Below are 25,422 nucleotides of genomic sequence, written 5' to 3'. Positions count from 1 at the left end.
TTTTGAGAGTTATGTTGTTTTAAACAGTAAAATAAAGGGTAGGCTGATCAACCTTTAGATTGTTTTCTGCCCGGACCAATTTGAGCGGTGCACATGTGTTTTTTTTTTTTTTTTATCGTTGCCTTGGCAGCAGCTGTTGAGGCGGAAGCCACGTCTGGACGTTTCAGAATGGACATAAGAGAGAAAAGTGAGTATCCGTGGGTATAAATTTCATCAATATATATGTATCTAAGATTGAGTTATTTCATAGATGGACTAGGTTGTGTGCTCTTAGCTGGTAAAGATAGCCATCTCTGTTACCTTGCTGGATAAACATTACGAAGCTAACGGTAGTAAGTTAACGCTAACGCGTCACAACTTGGAAGCCAGCGATAGCATATTTGCAAAGATTGATTGATCATACTTTGAGTTGACGTTTCCTTTAAACACACTGCGGTCTGTTGTTGTACGTTAAACCATTCCAGGCATTTAGTTGACCATTCTTCGAGCTAGCTATCAAAATAAGATAATCCCACATAATCTTAGTTGATGCACCTGTTCATAGCAGAGATCTTCAGTCGTCTGAATCACTACAGTGACCATATATCGTAGTTTTAGGTTTGGAAATCTCATTTACTCCCTCAGATTTGCTGGGCGGTGGAGAGAATATTGTTGAAATGGACGACTTCGACGAGGAAGACTTCGCTTTATCAAAGTAAGTATTGCAATGCACACAGCACTAATGGACAACTTTCTGGTTGTTAGGCTAAATAAATATATTGTTGCTCAAGGAAAGAATTGTTTTCAGCGTTAGTTACTAATTCGCAAATATCCCTCAGGTCATCAGCGGCAGATGCAGAGTTTGATACAGTTATTGGCAACATCGAGGATATTATTATGGGTTTGTTCAATAAGTACACATCCTACAGCACTTTTATTGCCGAGTTGTGTCGGAGCAGTATTTGAAACACCTCATCTACACCGTCCTCTTCTTTCTCCAGAGGAGGACTTTCAGCGGTTACAGCAGAACTTCATGGAGAAGTACTACCAGGAATTTGATGACACAGAGGAGAATAAGCTCATCTATACACCCATCTTTAATGAATATGTTAGTTGGTTTCTTAACAAAAACAACTTTCCATTACTTTGTAGTCCACACATGCCATATTGGGATGTTGGCCAGGTCAGTGTAATAACTCATCATATTTCCTTAGATTGACCTCCTGGAGAAACATCTGGAACAACAGCTTGTAGAGAGAATTCCTGCATTCAGCATGAGTGCCTTCACACAGTCTCTCAAGTGAGAATTATTAATGAGAGTACAGCATCCAATCATTCATATTTGTTCTGTCATGTGATTTCTCCCCTCTCTCCAGTCAGAAAAGGCATGATCAATGCAACAAGCTATACTGAGAAACCTGTCCAGCTGCGGTCTCAGTCTCCGTGGTTTGCATTACAGACAGTAGTCTATTTGGCACAGTTGCTGCCTACTGTTCAGGCCTGTTCAACTGATCAGTGCACAGTACTCAGGTTGTATTTTGACAAAATTACAACACCTCTGATGGTAACAAGGCTTCTTACCTGCTTTGCGAGCAGTAGTGTTGTACTGTTATTATGAGTATTAGTTGTACTGTAATTAGTGATGGAGAAGGGAAGAAGCTATTATGTTCTCCACCTACTACTAGGGGCAGCCGTGGCCTACTGGTTAGCGCTTCGGACTTGTAACCGAGGGTTTGCCGGTTCGAACCCCGACCAGTAGGAGCGGCTGAAATGCCCTTGAGCAAGGCACCTAACCCCTCACTGCTCCCCTAGCGCTGCTGTAGCAGGCAGCTCACAGCGTCGGGATTAGTGTGTGCTTCACCTCACTGTGTGTTCACTGTGTGTTTCACTAATTCACGGATTGGGATAAATGCAGTGACCAAATTTCCCTCACAGGATCAAAAGAGTATATATACTTATATTCACTTACTTACTACTAGTGCACACTATTGTATAAATAGAACACAGCACCTTTGTCCACTATGTCTATTCTTTACCACTAGGCGGAGACATTCGCATAACTGATCATGCTGTTGTGTCAGACTGAGGTCAAGTGCTCTGGGTTTCTCTCTCCACTGATTGGCTGTCTTCTCTCTCTGATATGCTCTCTTGTTTTATAGGCAGCACAAAGATGAAGTCTCAGGAGACATATTTGACATGTTGCTGACCTTTACAGACTTCATAGCCTTCAAAGAAATGTTCATCGATTACAGAGCAGTAAGTTGGAAGCTAACAGTAGTCAGTACCTGCCCTCTGTGAAATCATCAGGGAGTATGTCATTATATACATTATCTTTGGTCCATGGCATGTGTAACCATTGTTAATGAGCCATTTATTTTTAGCCACACAGCTACCTATACCTACAAGACAGACACATAGATTAGATAATCACCTAAGCACATGGGTGTGACTCATGGGTAAAGTGACTCATGTATTCAGCAATGCATGGTGATAACTAATATTAGGCAATGTGTTAGTCACTGATTTGTTGGAAAATACTCCTCCTTACCACAAAAAGAAAACAAGTGCACTTAACATTCCTAATGAACAAAATCTCGCGCTCTCTTTTTCTCACATTCTTTCTACTGTCACCTCCGAGGTGGTTGTAAATGAGCCGAGTTTAACTGAGACTCTGCCTCTTAGAGCTGAATGTGACGGTAAAAGAGCAAATTTTCAGTTGGTTATAATGGGAAAATCTGAGCTAAATCCTCAAAACAGATAAAATACAGTAGCTACATCCAAAAGATGTGGTGTGTACTGAGTTGACGTGAGCCTGTCTGGGGCGAGTTGTCCTGATGTCGGTGTGTCCTGCCTCTGCCCTGCAGGAGAGGGAAGGCCGAGGGCTGGACCTGAGTCACGGGCTGGTGGTGAAGTCTCTGAGCTCTGTGGCCCCTACACCAATTCCTTCCACCGTGGCAGTGGGACCCAAGTGAGCCAGGAGGCTCATCTGAACCTAACACCTCCCCAATCCCAGTGCCTCTCCAACACCAACGCCTCCCCGATCTTCAAGGCGTCCCCGACCCCAACATCTCCCTGATCCTCAAGGCGTCTCCGACCCCAACGCCTCCCCGACCCCAATGCCTCCCCGCTGCATACTGAGCCTCTGACCAGTAATCGATCCAAACGCTCTGCTAGCCCACACCCCGAGCGACACACATCTCAGAAGAGTTCTGGTCTGCTGTGACAGGCTCCAACCACTGTCACATGGGAATGACTCCTGGCACACATGAAGTGAACTCTCCTGACTATGCCTGTAAGTTTGCTTTTGGCCTTTTTTTTTTTTCTTCTTCAAATGTAGTCTTCATAGACTGACTGTAAAATATGTGCATCCATATGCAGTATTGTGAATAAGCACCTGAACATAACTTTTTGTTCCTGTATTTTTTCAGCATTAGAAAAACAGAGAATGACTAATATTTATATGTTTATCTTTTCTTTTCTGTGTATGCAGATTCAGAGCGAGTGTGTGTGTGTGTGTTTGCCTGCCCCTATTTTAAAGTATGTGTGTAAAGTGAATGTTGTAGTTGTTACATGCTTCTGCGTAGACACTTGTTTCTTTTCGTGTTTCCTGTCCAGTGTTTCTTCCAAATGCTCACTTACATGCTTTAGACAATAAGCCATTGGTGTTATGTCATGTGTGTGCTTGACGTAACTCCATTGTGTTATTCGTGAATTTATGATTATGTTTTATTCAGAAAGGGAAATGTTTGCACTCTGTTCAGTGCATGGCTGTAGATGCAGCAGGTTTCCATTTTACAGGAGAACCCTCTCTATGCTGTGTCTACTGCAATTTGTACACCTTCATACAACACCTTTGTCCATTGCAGTCCCTCATTTCTTTACACATCTAAATGTAGTCTGTCAACTATACATCTAAACGTCATCCCACTTCCTGCTGTAGTGACTGAAGTCCCTGAAATCCTTTATGTAATTTTTTACAAAATGGCTGTCTTTTACATGTACATATTTGTTGGTCAGGCTTTGTTGATATGGATGTGACTGGTGAGAATAAATTCAAACATGGTTTAAAATCATTTCGTACTTTATCAAAATGTCTTTCAGATTTTGTACATGACATGTTAAAAAGAAAAGGAAAAAAAAAACAGGAAAGTGCATTCTCTGCACGACATAGATGATCTTCACATCAAGAATATGGAAGGGAGTATGTCACAGTCCTGATGTGTATGCACCAATACAAAAGCCTTGGAATGGTATCCATGGCAACATTCACATAGGCCTACTCATCAGGTGCTACAGTACACAGAAGCCTCCTTCCACAGTTGCCAAGATACCTCCAGTGAAATGAGGTCTTGCCGTACAAAATGCTTTAAGTTCATAAGTAGTAAAGTAAAAAAACATGCGCGCGCACACACACACAGATGGAAAGAAGAACACTGGTAATTGTAAACTAGATTTTACCGCCACCTATCGTCCTAGTGTAGACAGGTGTCTTCAGAGCAGTTTTGCTAGGTGTGCATGTGTGCGTGTATTGAGGGCTGTTTGTTCGGAGTGTCCTTCTACACTGGCACAGTGGAGCCTGCTGCATTGCCATCATTTCCTCTCCACATTGTGTAGGAAAAGAACGCGCTGGCTCCATATCCCACTGTTACTATACAACCAAAGACCTGTCAACAAGGCAGAGATAAAGACAGCTGGTTAATTGCTGTGGGTGTGTTTGGGCTTCACAAATTCTATAGATAAAAGACACAGCATGAAGGCCATTAAATAACGACAAGCCTTTAACATGTATGACTTCTGGGCTTGGTGGCAACTGTGATTGTGTATGTGTGTCGTGAGTGTATCTTTTCTGTTCAGAGGCACTAGACAACAGCCTTGTCGTGATCGCTTGTGGTGGACTGTGAACAGGGCGTGGAGTGGAACACATTCCTTCCATAAATGGTCTAACCTACTATAATACCAAAAGTACTATGCTCTTGCCAGTGCGGGTAAATGGGAGAGAAAGAGGAGAGGTAAACTTTGGACAAGGTCAGATGAAACCTATTTATTTATATAAAGGGGGGGTTATGCCAGAGTTTACCATACAGGATAATTTATCAAATTAAGTGATCATATAGGGCATGACATCCGGGGGAGGGGGGGTCTGGGTCTAGAGGATTATAGTTTTTCATAATTATTAGAACACATTTTATGAAACCTGCCACACTTTTCAGAAAACTATAAACACAAATCCCAAATCTCAAACTACATTCCCAAAACTTTTGCCAACCTCTGCAAAACTGAACAATCAAATCAAAACAGTTGTACAGGTGCTCAATACCAAAGCCAAAACCAAACCTTTAGATCATCTCAAACAGTCAAAATGAAAACACTACTGAGCAGTCACTAGACAATGGAAATGGAAAACACAGTGTTCAGGGCATATAGCTCCAGGAGAAATTGTATTGTTTACAATACAGTAAATGCATTTTGCATCTAAAAAACAAAACTAAGCAAAAATATTTAATAACTCGGTGGATTCAACATTAACTGTAAATCCAGTAAACATAAAGTATTGAGAATGGGGGTTTGTGTTAACAGTTTTGAGAAAAGGGTGGAAGGTTTAAAAAAAATGTTTTAGCAATTGTGAAGAAGCCTTTTCCCTGAAAAGACAGTACAGGCATTTCAGTACTGTAAATGAGTGCATTGCAGTCTACAGCCTACAATGTACTCACGAATGCCTCACTAGTTTCTGTCCATTGTTGATATCAACCTGCACTGTTCAGCAACCTGTTAACACTCTGAACTAGCTTATATTGGTTGCGTCACATCATTTGAAACAAGTGTGATCCTTTGACATCTGTGCTCTATTTGTGTTCACCTTTTGTCGCTTGTGGTTACCATTATGCATCACAAGTGCAGCACAATGCAAAATGTGCCTTATTGCATGAGAATGTGTTTAGAGTTTTGCAAAAAGACTATGAAATCTGCAAATTGTGTTTTATATTTTAAAACTGTTTAAGGTTTTGCCAAAAGGGGGATCAATTCAAGAAATGTGTTCAGGCAACTGAATTGGTTCAGAGAATGGAGTTCAGTGCAATTGTGGAAAAACTGAAACTTGAGCCAGTTAGCATCCCAGTTGCCCACCATCATCTTTGAAAAGAGCGTCTGACTACTTTTTTCACAAACAAGCCAATTAGGTGCCATGTTACTGGGGACACAAAAGGATGTTGTCTGTGTGGATTGGTAGATGAACTGGCAGTTTCCTGCTAGGGGATCAGCCAATCCACATGGACGACATAATTTCTGACCATTTATAAAATGGTACCTAACTGGCTTGTATGTGAAAATGTGGACAGAAGTGAGCATGTTAGATGACATTTTTAAAGCTGGCAGCAGCCCATTGAGTATATTTTTGGTTAAATTAGCCAGCCTAGTATTGGCCATTGAAGTGACAGGGGACAGTACTTCTTCACTTTATCCAGTTCTATAGACCAATTTGGAGAGGACGTCATACATTATTTCCATGGTGACGCCATAAGCTGGGGTGGCAGACAGCATAGGCTAGCCTGTTGCACAACAGAAAAACAATATCCACTCTTCTGTGAGTCAATGCATCAGGGTCAATGGGTCATTGTGATCAAGAGTGACAGTGCATAGCACAGCTGAACTCTGTGTGTGGATGTGTGTGTAGGTGGGTGTGCTTGCCACCATGCTTTTATGTCAGCAACAGAGTTTTCAAATGGGTCTTAATTTAATAGGCCTGCTTGGAGGACACTGTTTACATTTTCAGTCAAAATGCTTTTACAGTTCTGAAGTATTTACATTTTTTCATCATTGAAGCCTTTTGAATAAAAAAATGAATCATCATTGAACCTTGTAGACACGTAAGATGAATTTAGCCAGATTTTAGATTTCGCTTTAGCTCCGCCTAGCTTCACTCACATCCATCTGGGACCTCTTCCATTGAGAGTGATTTCTGCAACCGACTTTATGGTTCAGCCAATCAGGACGCAGGGCGGGAGTTTCATAGATGTGACATAGCGTAGAAGCGACTGTGAGACTGTTATTAGCGTCACTGGTTGGCTTCGATGTGAGTGGTTGAAGTAGCACGTCAATAGATGACGGACAAGTGGCTTATTCAATCATATGCAAGCATTTTTTGATTAGGCCCAGCCTTCTGAAGCAACACTTCAATGGATCGGTTCCAGATGGATGAGTGGAGCTAGGCGGAGCGAAATTCATCTGGCTAGGGTCAGGTTACTAGACACATAGCCTGGTAAACCAAATTCAGTCACAAAGTGAATAGAGTATGGTCACTCACAATTGTGATTCCTTTCCATCACTTGAATTGCGATTAGGGCTGTCACTTTACGTTCGAAAATCGATTGAACAATTGATTGGACCAAACAACACAAGTTTTGAAAACTAAAATAGGGAATCGATTTTAACCAAATATGTACAATATTGTAACGATTTGATAGCAACACACACAGTTGTCCAATCTAAAGATTTATTAGCTGAGAACGAGAGCACACAGACCAAGACCAAGACATTGAACACAATACACACGGGGCAGGTCAAGCATACACACACACACTACACATACAGGGGAGGACGCAGCCCCCCACACAAAAAGGATCACACACGAGGGAGAACTAAAAGGGAAACATGTTACAATAAAGACGCTAACTTTACACTTATAACTTAGGAGATATAAAGACATAAACCCCAAATGTTCACCCCCGTATCCCAGCATGCCTTTCGCGGGAGAACGCTAACACTGTCTTTTTTGCGCCGACGCTACAATATGTATTTTAAACTAATCAAACAAATAAAAAAAAAAGATGCAACAAAATTCACAAACAAGAATATAAGAATATAATAGAATTCCGAAGTGCAGTAAGCATAGACCTCTCCGGAATAAGTCCCGCCTCCGAAACATCCGGATCCACCCAACTTCCGGGCGTCGAATGTCTATGGGTAATAACATGGTGTTTCGAAATATCATACCTGTCAAACATCTGTAGGTGGCGAAGTAGAAGAAAATGGTGGGCCGATTGGCCTACACACTTCTGCCATCTAGTTTCCACTGGATTTTTTGATTGTCGGTATGTCGGTAATTGTTTTTTGAGAATGTTGCACTCCTGTTTGTCATTGTGCACGAAACTTCACGCCAATAAATCATCAGAAATATTGCTGGCTTGTGTCTACAAGCGCCCTCTTTATGTTCGTCCTAATGCCTGTTAGTTGTTTGTGGATTGGCCTATATGTTGAAAATGGAAACGTCTTTAGACATAAAAAAATCAATTTTACAAACGATTCAATGAACACTTATGTCTCAAAAATCGAACAGGATTTTTTCACAAAAGTGACAGCCCTAATTGCGATGGGCGTAGACTTTGCGCTAACCTTGCACTAAGTGAAATCATTGGTCTATCTTGACCAATCACATTGACTAGGGATTCATAACGTTACTTCCTACTTTGCAAACCTACTTTGCGAACTTTACAAACTGACAATAAACAGCACTGTCAGCCAGGAAACAATGTATGTGGGCCTACCTTTGCTGTAAATAAATGTACACATTCTTCTGACTGCAATTTTGTTTATGTTTGCAGGCGATGCTACTGCTGTTTACCACAGCCTTTCAATTTCAAAACTATAGCGTCATCCCCTCTCAACGCTGATTGGGCAGGTAATCTGCCGACCAATGAAAACTTTAGTGAACTATGGTGTTCTAGACTAGTATCTCCCTAAAAGGAGATCTAGGCGGGTGTGGCCAGGCACGTGTGCAACTTTATAAAATTGCTAAACTCTGAGCACTGTTGTGGTGCTATGGTGAAAATTCCTCTATATAGCCAACATGGTGTTTTATTTGTTTGTACAGAGATTTGATTTACAGTGTGTGCTTACAGGTACAGAATGACCCATGGCAGGGCGACTGTGTGTGAACCATGTACTGGATATTTATTTATGGCTGGGTGGCTACAGCACTTGATCCTGTGAGGGAAATTTGGTCTCTGCATTTATCCCAATCCGTGAATTAGTGAAACACACTCAGCACAGTGAACACACACACAGTGAAGCACACACTAATCCCGGCGCAGTGGGCTGCCTGCTATCAACAGCGGCGCTTGGGGAGCAATGAGGGGTTAGGTGCCTTGCTCAAGGGCACTTCAGCCGTACTGGTCGGGGTTCGAACCGGCAACCCTCCGGTTACAAGTCCGAAGTGCTAACCAGGCCACGGCTGCCCCTGTATAGGTGTTTTAAAGCAAATAAAGGTTGAACTAAATAAAGTTCAACTGGTTCATCTATTCAACTCATAACTCTGGATGCTTTGAAAAAAGAAAAAAAAACCTGTATGAGGTAGACATACCAGTGTGGCTGTTTTTAAGACAATGCTGCCTCAAATAAATACCAGCAAGAATTCTCCAGAAAATCAATAGATGGTAGGAGCTGCAGTGGGAACGTTGGTATCCCATACCTCCATCTCTCTCTCCCATACATCAATCTCTCTCTCCCCCACTCTCCACCTCTCTCTCCCACTCATCGCCTCTTTCCCACTTCCCTTCTCTCTCACCCTCTTTCCATCTCTTTCTCTCCATCTCTCTCCCTCTCCATCTCTCTCCCTCTCGGCCTCTCCCCATCTCCCTCTCCCACTCCCCATCTCTTTCTGCATCTCTCTATCTCTCTCTCCCTCACTCTATCTCTCTCTCCACCTCCACCTCCCACTCCCCCTGTCTCTCCATCTCTCTTTCCCACTTCCCATCTCTCTCTCCATCTCTCCATCTCCCTCTTCCACTTCCCCTTCTCTCTCTCTTTCCATCTCTCTACCTCTCGTCCTCTCCCCATCTCCTTCTCCCACTCCCCATCTATCTCTTCCTCACTCTATCTCTCCTACTCTCCACCTCACTCTCCCACTCCCCCTGTCTCTCCATCTCTCTTTCCCACTTCCCATCTCTCTCTCTCTCTCTCTCTCTCTCTCTCTCCATCTCTCTCTCCCAGTCTCCATCCCCCTCTTCCACTTCCCCTTCTCTCTCTTTCTCTCTCTCTTTTCCATCTCTCTCCATCTCTCTCTCCCACTCCCCATCTCTTTCTGCATCTCTCTATCTCTCTCTCCACTTCCCTCTCCCACTCCCCCTGTCTCTCCATCTCTCTTTCCCACTTCCCATCTCTCTCTCTCTCTCTCTCTCTCTCCATATCTCTCTCCCAGTCTCCATCTCCCTCTTCCACTTCCCCTTCTCTCTCTTTCTCTCTCTTTCCATCTCTCTCTCCCTCTCTCCCACTCTCCATCTCCCCCTCCCACTTCCCCTTCTTACTCTCTCCATCTCTCTCTCCCTCTCTCCATCTCTTTCCCACTCTCCATCTCTCTCTCTTACTTTCCATCGTTCTCTCCCACTATCCTGTCCAGTCTTTACTGTCCTATTAAATAAAAAGGCTAAAAAGGCCAAAAGTATGACACATTTCAAGTAAGTAGAGGATGTACTGTGTTCTATACTCACCGCGGCTGCAACCATGTGTCCATAGGCCCATGTCCAGTAGTAATCACTGGCGACTGCTGCAGTGGTTATGAAAGCAGTTAAGTACAAGAAAGCGGCCACACCATTGAAGACCAACACCTGGGAAAGGAAGCCCATAGAAAAGCAACACAAGCACCAGATCATCAATCACAGTATCGTATCGTATAGTACAGTATAGTGTAGTATAGTACAAAATAGTATAGTACAAAATACAGTATGCTGTTTGTTCAACATTAACATGTAAACAAATGTGGGTCTGGTATTTGAACATATACAGTACAAATGAATGAATGAATGAAGTGACTCACAGCGAGGGGCCAGGGCACAGAGGGTAACTTGTGATGAACCCCAAAGAGCAGCATACAGAACAGCACTATGGTCAGGAGCCAGAGGGTGACGGAGACAAACATCACCCAGCCAATGGCAGGATGGAAGATATGGATACTAGCCATCAGAGACCAGACCAACAGCCCAACAACCTGAGGAGAGAGAGGACACAACAACTCACTTAAAAGGAAGTTGAGGGTTTTCAGATGCTGCGTGACGTCTTTGCGCCTCACAGCGGTGCTTTGCCGGTGCTATGCCCGAAAATAGTTCCAAATCCAATTCCAATGGGGGGCATTGGCACAATGCCATGCCACCTCCCCCCTGATCGAAGTACATGAAAGTCCTACGTCTGCTTGAACTACTCGTGGCACCACGCCCCCTGCCCCCGATCAACAGACCCACCCTCCCCATGTCCCATTGACCCAGCTTCATGAGAGAGCACAAATTCCATTATTTCAAACACACTGTTTTATTTATTCTAGAACCCTATAGTAAATAATAATAAATAATAATAACATAAATTATATAATAATTTCACCCAAATGGGCCCTTTGAACAGCAGTGCCTCATTCTGCTCTAAACAAACAGAAAACAACCAAATGAGAAAAAGCACATTTAGCCCCAAAATGGTCTCTTGAACAGTGGTGGTTCTGTCCGTGTGTGTGTGTGTGTGTTTATGAGTGATGTTGTGTGTTGTAAGTGCTTGTGGCAGATTTTGATGCCTTGATGACTGATACTGGGGGCTCCCATTTAAAGCACTGTGGTTCAATGTCAGCCATTTTAACAGTCATGAGGCCATCCTTAAAAATATTCTTGTTTGCAGTAACAGCCAAAAAAAAAAAAAAAAAAAAAAAAAAAGGGTAGGTAGGTCAATATTTTTTTCAAGATTCAAAGTTAAAAAAAAGTAAAATTTTGGTCATGGTGATTACGTAGGTATGAATTTAAACAAATGTGCATATTGTGACGTAACTGACCGGGTCCTCAACCCGTGCCTTCAGGCGCATCACTGCAAACCTCAATCTGATGCAGGTTATGTACACCAGCCTTTCTCAAACTTCTTTGACCTGAGGCCCAGTCATTAGGGGGCCTATGTGTCTAATTTGGGGGCTTGTGGGATTCGCATGTTAATTTTTGGAGACCATTATATCTTTGTTCTAGAGGTTCTTAAGAGTAAAAAAAAAACACGTCTCCATTTTTTTGAAGGTTTTGAAGGACCCAAATCAAAGGTCAAATTCAGAAAAGGTCAAATTTGGTGTTTTATCCATAAACCTCACATTGCCGGTATTATAGCATAGGGTTTGGTGCCAAAAAGCAAAGATATTCTACAAGGTAGTGTGCAAAAGTGGACCACATAAACAATACAACATTATAAAACATTTTTAGGCTGATAATTGATCTCTTTAACAAGAAATTGTGCCTCGCTTGTCCGCTTAAAAGAGTACAAAGTGCAGAGATCTCTGTTAAATCAAGTTTAATAGACTTTTACATAGCTAGTACCAGCTGAAGTCTGTAAGGCCTTCCGTAGCCTATGTAAGTGTGAAGAAAAGAAAGGGTAAGATAGACAAACAGACAGGTGTGTGTGTGTGTGTGTGTGTGTGTGTGTGTGTGTGTGTAAGAGAAAGAGAGACACTAGCAGTGACAGTTGGCTGTTGATAGCTGGCAATTATAGAATTTAGAATATCAAATAACCTGAAGCAATTAGTGCTCTGTTCTTCATGGTTGGTGATATTAGTGACCTTCTAGCCTTCTACATTTGAGCAAGCACATTTTCATAGTTCATGGTGGCACAGTCTAGTTAGGTTATATTCTGAGGTGTGTCTTTCTGTTAGTCAGGTGATGGCACACATATTCTAAAAGAAACAGATTTTGGGCTATGTATCCAGTGGCAGATATGTGTGGACTGGTGAATGACCCATCACTAGAGACATATGCCAAATTTCTTGTTTTTGTCCATGAGAGAGTATGGGGATGGTGATCACAGATCAGCCAAAGATTACATTGTTACAGTGCAGTTATTTTACAACAGAACAAAGCAGTTTGGCACAGAAACTGCTACAAATCCACCTGTAACAGTAAGCATCTGCAGCATGCTAAGATTCGCTACTAGAAGTCATGTGAAGCAGGCAAGACTCAGTGTCTTCAGAAAAGACGTGGTAGACCATCTTCTGAACCTGCAGCAACACCTGCAACTGCATCAAGTCCATCTAGAGGGACTATGTACACTTGTTCAGCAGCAGCTGCTGCCAGCATAGATAAGTGCTTCTTCTGTCAGAAGCAGACAAAAGAGCGTCTTCAGGTGTCCTCTTTCAATGCAGGCAACCAACCAAAAGATATAAGTAATATTTTGAAGTCAATTACTTTTAAAAGGTAGCCAGTGTAAGGATGCTAGGATGGGGGAAATATGTTCATATTTTTTGTGTGTGTGAGCAGCTCCATTTTGTATAAGCTGTAAGGTCTTTAGACAGGTATTATTACAGCCAGCGTAATAGCATTGCAATAGTCTATCCTTGAGGTGACAAAAGCATGGATTAATTTCTCGGCATCTGGTAAGGATAAGGACTTCCTTATCTTTGAAATGTTCCTTAAATGGTAAAATTAAGTTTTGGTGATCTGTTTTATGTGATTATTATGACCGCAGATATAGGTTTAGTCAGATTTTTTTTTTTTTTCTTTTCGCATGTCCAAATTTCCGTCAAGGATTCCCGGGACACTGAAAGACCAGGGTACACAAAACTTGGTGGGCATTTAACCCCACATGGATAGCATGGAACCATCGTTTTTCGTTTTGATCTGTAGCCCCCCCGCTGTACTGGACCCCCCGAAAGGAGGGTAGGGCAGACACAGTTTTCTGTGAATATCTTGAGAACCGTAGGGCCTAGGATGACCAATTTTTTTCCGTATGTTTGCCTCCAGGGGTCATGTTAACCCATTCCATGTGCACACATGTGCATAAACAGATACACACGCACACACATACATTCACAGTAATCATACGTATGACACATACTCACACAGTAGACATATGTACGCATGCATGCACATGCACAAACACACATACGCAGGCAAACACACAAGCACGCACACACACACACACACCCACACACATAAACATAAACGTGTACACGCACACATGCACACAATTCAAGAATTTCTCAGAATTATGAACAGGCAAGATGGGGGGTGGGGTTGTATAAAATGAATTTTACATGTGAAATCTATGAACTAATCATGTTTTGGTACTTGTTTGTCTAGCAGATACCAGTGAGAATTGAGTGTGGATAATGCAATTTAGTGAGACAGTTAGAATCATATAGGCCTTTCAGCGTGATTTATTTTTGTGGAAAAAATGTGCTGGACTGGGCGGCGGTCATATTTTGTACCGCTCTGCGGTACATCTAGTTTAGTGCTAGGTCCTGGTCAATTATAACTCCTAGGTTTTTAACAATTGTGGATGAGGTCAGTGGAAGATCACTATATGTAGCCTGTGATGTGGATAGGATATATCCCTCATCTTTTTAGAACCTAAAACCGTGACTTCTGTTTTATCTGAGTTCAAAAGCAGGAAATTATTCGTCATCCATGTCTATATATCTCTTATACATGTGTCAAGTTTGGCTAACAGGATTAATTCATCAGGTTTTATGGAGAGGTATAGTTATGTATCATCTGCTTAACAACAGGGGCCCCAGTACTGAGCCTTGAAGCACTCTATATTTTACCATAATCTGGGTAGATGGTTTATTATGGACCTGTACAAATTGTTGACGGTTAGGAAGGTATGATCTAAACCAAGCGAGTGCTGAGTCTTTGATACCTATCAATTTTCAAGCCTAAGTAGTATGTCATAGTCTATGGTGTCAAAGGCAGCGCTGAGGTCCAGGAGGACCAGTATTGATACAAGGCTAGATTTTTTGAGGGAGGGCTTAATAACAGATGTCTTAAACGACTTCGGTACATGCCCTGAATATCTAGAGCAAAACATTATCCAGGAAGGGGAGAGCAGTCTTAAGAAGGTGAGTAGGAATAGGGTTTAGTAGACTAGTTGCAGATTTTGATGAGGAAATTGTGGAGGTGAGATAATATGTTGCTTATATGTAAATGAATTAAATGTTGTTTGAGGTCTCATCTGTGATTCTGTTATGTTTTTGCTATCTTTCAGCAATGGAGTATGTGTATTTGGTGAAACTGATTGGTTATTGATCTTATCTCTAATTGTTTGACATACAATCATAATACCAATTTGACATACAATAAAACCGTTGAAAATAACTGTTTTGTGAACTTTATTCATCATAGCCAGTGATTTAGGCAAAATGTATGGTGTTAATTATAGTGAAATATACAATTTCAAAAAATAGGGTTGAAACAGGTAAAAAAAAATGGAGACATAATTTTTCTCCATGTTCAATGACCTCTAAAGACAGTCCAACCACTCTCCAAAAATTAACATTCCAAACCCACAGAAACCACATAGGCCCCCTGACTACATAGCAGACTTTGGGGTCATAGGGCTCATCTACACGTACCCAAAAGCCAACCCCACTCCCTCCAAATCAAATTGTCATTATCATTATCACAATCATTATTATGCCTATATTGTTATACATGCACTTTCACTTAAATGTTTTGTAACATGCACATCAGAGGACTGCTTTACTAATGTAAGATATAACTAGTTTCATTGCTTTTGTATGGTTGCATGATGCTTGCATAAGAAAAGAAATACTTCTCAAAACAGCAACAATTATATGGTGCTATTGTTTTGGGATGTTTCCCTCATGCAAGCATCATACATTGGTAGGAAATAGAGAAAAAAATACATGTTTAATTTGAATGCCTGAATGTAAGGATTCAGGAAACACAATACCAGCTTTTTTGGCGAGCAGATAGGCGAAAATCACTGATCTGTTGATCTTTAACAGATAGAAAGAAGGCTACAATAGCTTTTGGCCACGTTATATTCAAATTTGACTATACAATACCAAAGATCCTTGATTACTAGCTAGTAATCAAAGTAGTATTTCTGCTACTGGAAGAAACTGGAATCCATGCATTTCCACTGAATTATTTTTGGAATCTGATCCCTTATCATACCTGTTCATTCTTACTCGTCGCTCTACATATCGTGACTAAATTCAAGATGGCTGCAAACGCTTAAACTTCGCGGAAGATACTGTCTGCATAAATCGTCTTGTAAGTAAACTACCAGTGCTTTTTCAAAGTTCTCAATGTCTCGTTTTAAATGTCAGGGCCCTCGGAAGTCTATTTGCATTGCTAGCCCGATGCCGAAGCACCACCATTGAAAAAGCTGTTGGTAGCATCGGCTAACTAGCGCCAGATTTTGGAGTGCAGGGGACAAGCCGAGATGGGCTATGAGACGTACTTTCACACTCGGTATCATGTTTATCACACTTTAGGTCAATATCACACTGGAATTCTCCTTTAAGGCTACATTGTTTATCACCTTGATAATGGCATTTTTAGTTATAATCTTTGATGAAAGACATATGTCTACTGCTGATAAAGGGTCATGCACATTTGGTAGGCTGTCCAGTGACAGCTTTGCCAGTGGGCTATTATCTGATGCAAGCCAAAGGATAATTATTTTGTAGCCTAGGCAGCTAATAATTAAAACTGTTTCATGTGTCGACGATTGTTCATGAATGTTAAATCAACTGTGTGCTACACAGATTAAATATAGGCATAAATTGAATTGAAAGCCATTGTTTTTCAGATTATTTTATTTCAAACACTTTGGGACTTATGGGAGACAATAGGCTATTATGTTGATAATAATTTATTTTATGACCACCTACACCTATAGACAATAATTTGGAGAGAACTCTTTTAATATAAGAACGTAGGTTATAGATAGTTTTGAATATATGCCTAAGTTGTTTTTGAGTTTATATTTATTCATTCACTCGTTTTGTTAAGCATAGACTGTATAGTATATTTGTTCAAGAGTGAAGTCAATCAAACTCGCAATTGATTTCAAACCATTATATTGCTTTTTTAAATGTATGCTTTCATTATTCTCCAAATTCTGTAGGCAATCTATTTTTTCTCTCGATGTTAAATTTGAAAATCCTGTAGATGGCGCTTGCCTATCGAATAGAAATCGTCTAGTAGGCTTAGGCTTGGGTATCGAATATTGAGTATTGTTTGGAACCGGGACTATCTTTGCGATTTTCCCGGAATCGTTCAAAAGTGTAAATTTCGATTCCTAGTTTCGATTCCCAGTCCGCCGACCAGAAGAAGAAACGGCTGAACACCAACGAAGAAGCGCATAGTTCATAGAATTAAAATTCATTGAGAATGTCAGAGTATTTCATTCAGAAAGCAGGGTTCCCGCGGATCCTTAAAAAGTCTTAAATACAACTGAATTTTCGAAAGAGAGGTATTAAATGTGCGTATGGGACCGCCAGCGAGTGCAAGAGAGCGAGTGATGTCTCCATCCAGTTTCGTGTATTTAAAACGCAATTGTATAAGTGATTAGGCTACGGGAGGAAGTGTAGTGTTTGCAGAGTGAAGATTTTTTTCACGGTTTGGTTAAAGGTGTGAAAATGGTAATAATACAGTAGGCCTATGTACAAAAAAATATGCCTGACGTTTTCGTGGTGTAGCTGAGGCCTGAGAGATAGACAGGTAGCCTACATGGAATGAGGGAGCCTATGGTAGAATGAGCGGGAGAAAGAGTTATAAGCCAGTTAGCGATAGGTTGGCCATACGTTCGAATTTAGGCCGGACATATGGATTTTAAAAGCCCTGTCCGGCGTCCGGCTCAGCCTCAAGCCAGACGCTCATTTGTTCTCCTTTTTGGAGTTGCGCTTGGCATCTAAAGTCTTTGCTCGGACGCAGCATCGTTTCACAAACTATGGACGCGAAGACCGCTGGTCAAATTATGTGCAGTGCTTCGCAATCAGGAGGAAATACTCTATATGTTAAGTTGATCTGTTTGCATCTTTCCAGCGTGTGTTTCTGGCCTAGCCTAGGGAAGAACATCTGTCTAGCCTACCTGTAATATCTGCCAGCAGCTTGCTTGCCAGCGTTTCCCAGGCTAGGCCTACTTCGCAAAAGTTGTGAAATATAACCGCATATTTTTTGAATGTCGACGACTGCTACATAAAAAAAAAAACGTGCGTGCTTGAGATGAAACCAGCAGTTTTCAGCAGGATCATGCGAGGAGGACCTGTCTCTTAATTAATTCAAGACAAGTCAATGGTTTTACAATGTTTCAGTCAAGCTTTGGTTGGTTTAGATACAACTGGTATGCAAAATGTAAAGTAGTGGATTAACTTTAATTTGCTGTGCTGCATATTGGACAATAGGTGCACATAGTAAATTATATAAAGTAGGCTTATTAAAATATCTAAATAGCTTAGTCTAACTTTGAAAAAAATATTGAAGGGAATCCAGTCCAGTGCACATGTCTTTGCTTGTCAACGGTCAGCTTCAAAGACCGTAAAATTGGGCATTTATAGCTGTGAAGGTAATTCACACACAATTCTTTTTCTTTCGCCAAAATATATTTGGTAACTTCTGTAGACATCCAAAATGGAGTGGGGGTTAAAATTAGTAGGAAAAAAAAATATTGCATAAACAGTCATATATATCTTTTTGTCGTGGTATAGTCTTAATTTTCATTTAGATGTCTTGAAAATATCTTAAAAAGTCTTCAAATTTGCACTTGGAAAATGTGCAGATACCCTGAGAAAGACCGTTGGTTAGCTAGCTCATTTAAAATATCCTAAACTTTTTTTGACCCTGCCTTTAAAAAAAAATCGGAATCGAGAATCGTTAGGAACCGGAATCGAAATAAGAAATCGGAATTGGAATCGGAATCGTTCAAATTGAAACGATACCCAACCCTAAGTAGGCTATTGTCAGAGAATGTCTAATAAAGGGAGAACCGCCACTCTCGGGAAACTTCCGGTTTCTGAACTGGTTGCAGTTCCCGTTCTGGTTCCACATGAGGGCGCTCACGAATAAGTGCAGAATTAATGGAGGTCTATGGCGCTGTACCCCTCAAATCCACTTTTCTCGGGATATATTTTTTTGCCCAGAAATTTGAATGTTGCATGCGAAAGAGGGGACAGAGAAAATACACACCGCTGAGTATTATATTTTTTGAGTCACTTATTTGTTCTAAAAGCCTTTCAAAATCGTCAATGACGCCATTCATTAGCAGAAAGCTAGTGTGTTGTGGGCAACAACGACCCAACCTGTAAGAAATCGAAAAGGACGTGAAGTTTTCGTTCATTCAACTTTTGACCTATAATCCATAGTGAGCTTGCAGAAACCACAATCAAATCTTCGATTTTTCAATGACAACCAGGTGAAAGACAAAAATGTAGCCGTCTAGCTCTATAGACCCCCATTATTTTTGCACTTATTCGTGATCGCCCCTAGTGGAACTGCAACAGATTGCAGGTACAATGGAGTTAATAGGGAGTGATCCGGCTCTCCGTAAACGGGCTCTGATATTGTCTTAATTTTACGACATATATCGTCTTTTCGTCAATCTACTGTTTTGGTCTACTTTTCTACCTCGTGCACGAGCAGAGATGAAGCTGAACTAAACCTCGCTTAAATAAATGAGGCCAAGATGACAATAACTTGAGTTAATGGAACGGCTTCAGCCCCAAGTGAAAGTCTACGCTAGTTCAAGCCAGGCCATTGCTGTTAAGCGCCGCCTTCATTAGCGAGGTTGATGGAATACCCCCCAGGTCGCTTACGAAACAGTCCTAACCTATACTGGACTAGTCCCAGCTGTCCCTCACCTGGTCTGAATTAGTCCCAGGTATGTCCCTCACCTGTACTGGATCTGCACCTGACCACTGCCACACCTGCTTTAGAGTCAGCTCCCATATGGGTTGATAACTAGTGAATAATCTAACTGCTTTGAATGGAAGACCATTCGCCTTATTCACCCGGCGGCCAGAACGAGGCTAAAGGGTACACTTGCCATTACACCTAAGTCCAGCAGATGGTGGTGGTAATGCACTCCGTTTACAAACTGTCAAAAAAAACTAACTAAAGAAGAACAGGCCAGTGAACCCTTCTTTTTCAGTGAGCTTTTTCTTTTTGGCAGTTTGCAAACGGAGTGCATTGCCACCACCATCTGTTGGACTGAGGTGTAATGGCAAGTGTACCCTTTAGCCTCGTTCTGGCCGCCAGGTGAATAAGGCGAATTAGCTTCATATTTAAGACAGAGAGAACAGGAACCATATTTGTTCAGTGAAAAATAATGCCAATGCTATGCCTCAAAAGCTCTGGCTGTATACATGCTCCTCTATCTGTCCTTTAGAAAAGCTCTGTTGCATGAATGTGTGGGGTGTCATGCACTGCTTGGTGGACAGTAATTTCTCATCATACTCCAACATAGACCAAGAAAATAGCATTAACTAGAAAAGCATTTCCTGAAGGAAATACAGTGCATAAAAATGCAAAAAATATTATGTAAAATATGCAGAATAAAACAAACTATATTGGTTGCTTGTTAGATAAGGTTTAATATAGTTGGAATGACTGAACAGTTAAATAGGTGGATAATTTAAATGGTTAAATTATTTAGGTAGATAAGTGACTATAACTGACAGTTGGAATGGCTCTAATGTTTGCTAGCAGTTATGCTAACTGTGTTAACAAAGATAATAATGCTAACCAAGTTACTTAACTTAGTTAACTTAGCTAATGTTTTCATTTTTAGTAGTTATGCTAACTAGCATGCTAACTATGCCAACCATGTGACTTAGCTAACCTAGATAATCATTTTAGTAGCTATGCTAACTATGCTAACTAACATGTTAGCAATGCTAACATGTTAACTATGCTAACATGTGACTTAACTAACCTAGCTAATCATTTTAGTAGGTTATAACTATTCTAACTAGCATGCTAACTATGTTAACCATGTTACTTAGCTAACTTAGCTAATCATTTTATAGGTTTTGCTAAAAATGTTAGCTAATGCTAACATGCTAACTATGCTAACCATGTGACTTAGCTAACTTAGCTAATCATTTTTAGCAGTTTTGTTAAAATGCTAACAATGTTAGCAATGCTAACATGCTAACTATCTTTAACCATGCTAACTAGCTACAGTGGGTAGGAGTCATAGTTGATGACAAGTAACAGTTACAATGGCTGAACAGTTAAAAAGTTCAGTAGTTTAAAGGGTTAAATTGTTTAACAGTGAAATATTGTAGTGAGGACTTTTATTTTGAAACAGTTTTTGGCAGAGGAAAGCAGTTGAACAGGATGTGTAGTCTTAATAGGGCCAGTTTGTATGCTTAAAGCCTGAGACTGCAGGTGGTTGAACAGGTGGCCTTAGGATCTAATTGCAGAAGATTCTAATTGCTGTGATGTCATAAAGGGCAATGTTAAGTCAATGGGGAAATTTCAATAGTTTTAATTAATAGTTTAAAAAGTATAAAATTTACAAAGCTGAAAAATACATAGCACCCATGTCCTAAGTAAGACCTATGTAACATAGTTTGAATGAAGTTTCTAACGTTAAACGGTTGAAGCTGCATTAAGTGCGTTAGAAGAAAAAGAATAAGAACTAGAAATGCTATTCCAAGGAATTACCAGTGCATGAAAATGCTAAAGTTGTGAAAAATATCATGTATAGTTAAAACAGATAATACAGAGATGGTTAAAACTGGTGATGCTAGGATAGACATGGTGGTTGCATAGCTTAATAAAAAGTTGATAGTTTGAGACTGTTTTGAATGTAGATAGTTTACAAATAGACTGAATAGTTAAAAAGGTTGATAGACAGCTAGTTTAATAGATAGTTTAATTATAGTTTAAAAGGTAGATAGTTGAAGGTAAATAGTTTAAAAGTTGTTGACAGACTGGAAGTTTAATGAATGTTGATATTCAAATAGTTTAATGGCAGTGTAAGCTAGATATTTTAACTGAAAGTTAATCATTTTGCTAGCAGTTATACCAGATTTGTAACTATCTTAACCAACTAATGTTTTATAGCAGTGCTATGCTAACCACGCTAACATTTACTTAACTAACGTTTTTTAGCAGTTTTTTAACATGCTAACAATGCTAGCTAACATGCTAATTATGTTAACCATGTGACTTAGCTAACCTAGCTAATCATTTTTAGTAGTTATGCTTTAACATCTTAAAACTTAGTTAACCATAGCTAATCGCTAATCATTGTTAGCAGTTATGCTAACTATCATGCTAACAATCTTTAACTAGCTAAACTTAGACTAAGCGCTTTTAGCTAATTTTTTTTAAAAGTTTTGCTAAAGAATCTAACATGCTAACTAATCTTAACATGTTAACTAGCTAACTAGCTACAGTGGGTAGGAGTCATAGTTGATGACAAGTAACAGTTACAATGGCTGAACAGTTAAAAGTTCAGTAGTTTAAAGGGTTAAATTGTTTAACAGTGAAATATTGTAGTGAGGACTTTTATTTTGAAACAGTTTTTGGCAGAGGAAGCAGTTGAACAGGATGTGTAGTCTTAATAGGGCCAGTTTGTATGCTTAAAGCCTGAGACTGGCAGTTGGTCCAGGTGGCCTGAACACCTGCCATAGGATTCTAATTGCTTAACAGCTCTATTGTGATGTCATAATCATAATGTTAAGTCAATGGGGAAATTTTGAGTTTAGTTTTTAATTAATAGTTTTAAAAGTACACAAAACATGTTACGTAAAAGTTTGAAAAATACATAGCTGCACACATGAAGAAGAAGAAGAAGAAGAAGAAGAAGACCTAAAAATAGGATAACAGTGCATTTTCATGCACTGTAAAATAGTTTGAATGAATTTTCATGCACTGTAATAGAAAAGCCGGTTGAAAGTACTGCATTTTCAGCACTGTAATAATGATAACAGTAGAAGAATGCACTCTAAAAACTAGAAAATGTAATTTTGAGGAAATTACCAGTGCATGAAAATATAAACACACTGTATATTAACATAAAATGCCAAACAAACTTTTATTCGGAAACAGTTGGCAGGAGTCATAGTTGATAACAACTGACAGTTGAAATGGCTGAACAGTTAAATAGTTGAGTAGTTTAAATAGTTAAATTATTTAATAGTGAATTATTGTAGTGAGGATATTTATTTTGAAACAGTTGTGGGCAGAGGAAATAGTAGTCTTAAGAGAGCCAGTGGATGCTTAAAGCCTGAGACAGAGTATATAGTTTAAAAGTTGAATGTAGATAGTGTGATGGATGTTGATAGACAGAAAATTGAATGGATGTTGATAGGCAGATTGTTTAATGGATGTTGATGTATAGTTTAATGGGTGGATGAGTGAATGGTTTGAAGAGGATGAATGGATGGAAAGTTGGATGGAATGTGCCTTATATCCTTGTAGAATGGACACAGAGAGTTGGCCTAGTTAAGCAGAAAGCAGTTGATACAGGTGCAATCAGTTTAACTGGCCCATTGATGGGTCCTAGTAGTGAGCAGCTGGAAGTTGATACAGGTGCAAATCAAGTTAATTAGTCCATTGTGATGTCATAGTCTAATGCAAAGTCTATGGGGAAAAATAAGCTTGTTTTTTATTAATATCTCAAAAAGTATAAAGTTTACAAAAGTGAAAAATACATTCCCCACGTGTCCTTTTCAAGACCTACGTTACAAAGTTTGAACGAAGTTTCTACAGTACGTTAAACGGTTAAAGCTGAATTAGACGCAGAAATTTGGTGGGAAGAAGAAGAAGAAGAAGACTTCGGATAACAGAACAGTGCATTTTCATGCACTGTAATAATAAGAATAAGAAGAAGCCTAGGAAGAACAGTACAGTGCATTTTCATGCACTGTTCTGTTATCCCAAGTCTTCTTCTTCTTCTTCTTCTTCTTCTTCTTCTTCTTATTCTTCCCATGGAGGTCTATTTAGGGTCTTGAAAAGGACACGTGGGGAATGTATTTTTCACTTTTGTAAAATTTATACTTACATACTACCGATTCTGTTCCTATTTCTTCTGCCCACACTACTCCTCACTACAATAATTCACTATTAAATAATTTAACTATTTAAACTACTCAACTATTTAACTGTTTAGACATTTCAACTGTCAGTTGTTATCAACTATGACTCCTGTCAACTGTTTCCAAATAAAACTTTGTTTTGCATTTTATGTTAATATACAGTATGTTTATATTTTCATTCACTGGTAATTTCCTCGAAATTACATTTTCTAGTTGACATTGTCAATGTTTAAAACTGTGCAAATTCATTGTGCAAATGACCCCTTGGACATATTATTACTCTGCCCCACCCTGCCAACATCACTCATTCAAGTCCCATTGGTGTTTCACTCTTATCAGTTAGCACATGCTTAGAGCAAACAGTAGAGCCAGTTCTTCAAATATCCCTCGCACCACTAAATGTGTTAAGGAAGTAAGGGACTTATATGTTACATAACATGAAGGTTTAACAAAATTATACATAGATGTGGAATTTTATACCCGTCATGCCTTTAATTTTACATCATAAACATTGAGGAAGTCACTCCCTTTGATGATGAAATGTGGGTTAGGCCTCTGTGTGAATGGCATGGCCATAAAGGGATATCTTTGAGCAGCAACCCCTTTTAAGAGCTCTAAAACAGAAACAGGTGGGGACCTTGAACCCTCACTCACACAGAGCCTGTGTCTGTACTTTTAACCACTTCATTTCAACATGTTTACTGTGTTACCCAAGCCAGTATATGCAGCAGGTGACAGTCACCCTGGAACATTATGGCAGGACGAGCACATGACCAATATTTTAACAGGACAATATCTCAATGATACAACCTTTGACTCAGGGTTATAGAAGATTCTTTACCTTTAGATAAAGGGGGACATTTCCATGCATGTTTAAGTGTGGCATCCTATCGTATTCATGTTGTGTTAAGATAGTAAAGTTGTGTCCTTGGCTAAACAATGTTTATGTCCCAATTGTAATATATGAGAAATAAGAGAAATGTCTGTTTTTCACTTACAGTCTCAGCCATCATGAGGATGGCTGGTATGGTCCTGACAAATGACACATCCACTGCCATTTTGATGTTTCCCTGTTGTGAGGCAGCAGCACTTGTCTGGGTGTTGACTTTTCCAGGGAAATCTGCCATTCAAGAGCAGAAAAAAAAGAAAAGTTCTGGGGAAAAGGGAAAAACACTCCTGTAGTTTAAATCCACACGCGGTACAGTTCCTCTGTCCCTCACCGGGCTACTAAGCGGTCTGTAAAACACAGGTCCTTCCTGTCTCATATAGTCACCTGAGTAGGTGTCTCTTCTCTCTTTCTCTTTCTCTCTCTGTCTCTCTCTCCGACCTGTGCCCCTTTATCCTCTGCGTGTGCTTGTCCTCCTCCCCATCCCTTGATCACGTTTGCTGTGTGGGCAGTCTCTCTGTCTCTCCGCAATGACACATTAATGTGTGACAAGTTGAGCATGACAGGGAGAGTGAATTATTTGTCAAACTTTATCATTCCACACACCAAACAACCGGTGATCGTAATAGAGTGCTTCAATGTTAAAAAAAATAATTTTCATTCATTCATTCATTCATTTCAAGTAATGGCAGAAAGTAGATTGTTCAGCATAACAGTTGGGCATATAATGTTTCCTGGAATGCTTTTTAGTGGCTTA

At 40.1% G+C, this 25,422-nt stretch overlaps 2 protein-coding genes across 4 annotated transcripts; one reads left to right on the top strand and one right to left on the bottom strand.

The window, feature by feature from the left end:
- Window positions 1-105: 105 nt before the first annotated feature.
- LOC125303930 (ADP-ribosylation factor-like 2 binding protein) lies at window positions 106-4,052 on the top strand. 2 transcript variants are annotated; one of them, XM_048257911.1, is made up of 7 exons: window positions 106-187; window positions 625-694; window positions 819-880; window positions 981-1,087; window positions 1,194-1,279; window positions 2,139-2,235; window positions 2,844-4,052. In XM_048257911.1, exons 1-7 carry the CDS (start codon window positions 169-171, stop codon window positions 2,949-2,951), a joined length of 549 nt encoding a protein of 182 aa, XP_048113868.1. In that variant the 5' UTR covers window positions 106-168; the 3' UTR covers window positions 2,952-4,052. The 2 variants fall into 2 exon arrangements, with proteins under 2 accessions (XP_048113868.1, XP_048113870.1); XM_048257913.1 differs by having other exon boundaries at window positions 179-197.
- On the bottom strand, window positions 4,043-25,103 carry LOC125303931 (plasmolipin). Of its 2 annotated transcripts, XM_048257915.1 has the most exons (5): window positions 25,000-25,092; window positions 24,778-24,899; window positions 10,787-10,957; window positions 10,461-10,577; window positions 4,043-4,643 (listed from the first exon to the last, which is right to left on the bottom strand). In XM_048257915.1, exons 2-5 carry the CDS (start codon window positions 24,835-24,837, stop codon window positions 4,536-4,538), a joined length of 456 nt encoding a protein of 151 aa, XP_048113872.1. In that variant the 5' UTR covers window positions 24,838-24,899; window positions 25,000-25,092; the 3' UTR covers window positions 4,043-4,535. The 2 variants fall into 2 exon arrangements, with proteins under 2 accessions (XP_048113872.1, XP_048113871.1); XM_048257914.1 differs by having other exon boundaries at window positions 24,778-25,103.
- Between the last annotated feature and the right edge of the window lie 319 nt (window positions 25,104-25,422).

Source organism: Alosa alosa, chromosome 11 (assembly GCF_017589495.1).
Source record: "Alosa alosa isolate M-15738 ecotype Scorff River chromosome 11, AALO_Geno_1.1, whole genome shotgun sequence".
NCBI lineage: Eukaryota > Metazoa > Chordata > Actinopteri > Clupeiformes > Clupeidae > Alosa > Alosa alosa.
This window is presented reverse-complemented; position numbering and strand designations above follow the sequence as displayed.

Coding starts and splice junctions, on each gene's coding strand:
- LOC125303931 (XM_048257914.1), bottom strand. CDS start 24,906: ATGGCAGATTTCCCTGGAAAAGTCAACACCCAGACAAGTGCTGCTGCC. Junction 10,958..24,777: donor TCCTCATGATGGCTGAGACT/GTAAGTGAAAAA, acceptor CTCTCTCCTCAG/GTTGTTGGGCTGTTGGTCTG. Junction 10,578..10,786: donor CTGTGCCCTGGCCCCTCGCT/GTGAGTCACTTC, acceptor TTCCTTTCCCAG/GTGTTGGTCTTCAATGGTGT.
- LOC125303930 (XM_048257911.1), top strand. Junction 695..818: donor GAAGACTTCGCTTTATCAAA/GTAAGTATTGCA, acceptor AATATCCCTCAG/GTCATCAGCGGCAGATGCAG. Junction 2,236..2,843: donor TGTTCATCGATTACAGAGCA/GTAAGTTGGAAG, acceptor TCTGCCCTGCAG/GAGAGGGAAGGCCGAGGGCT.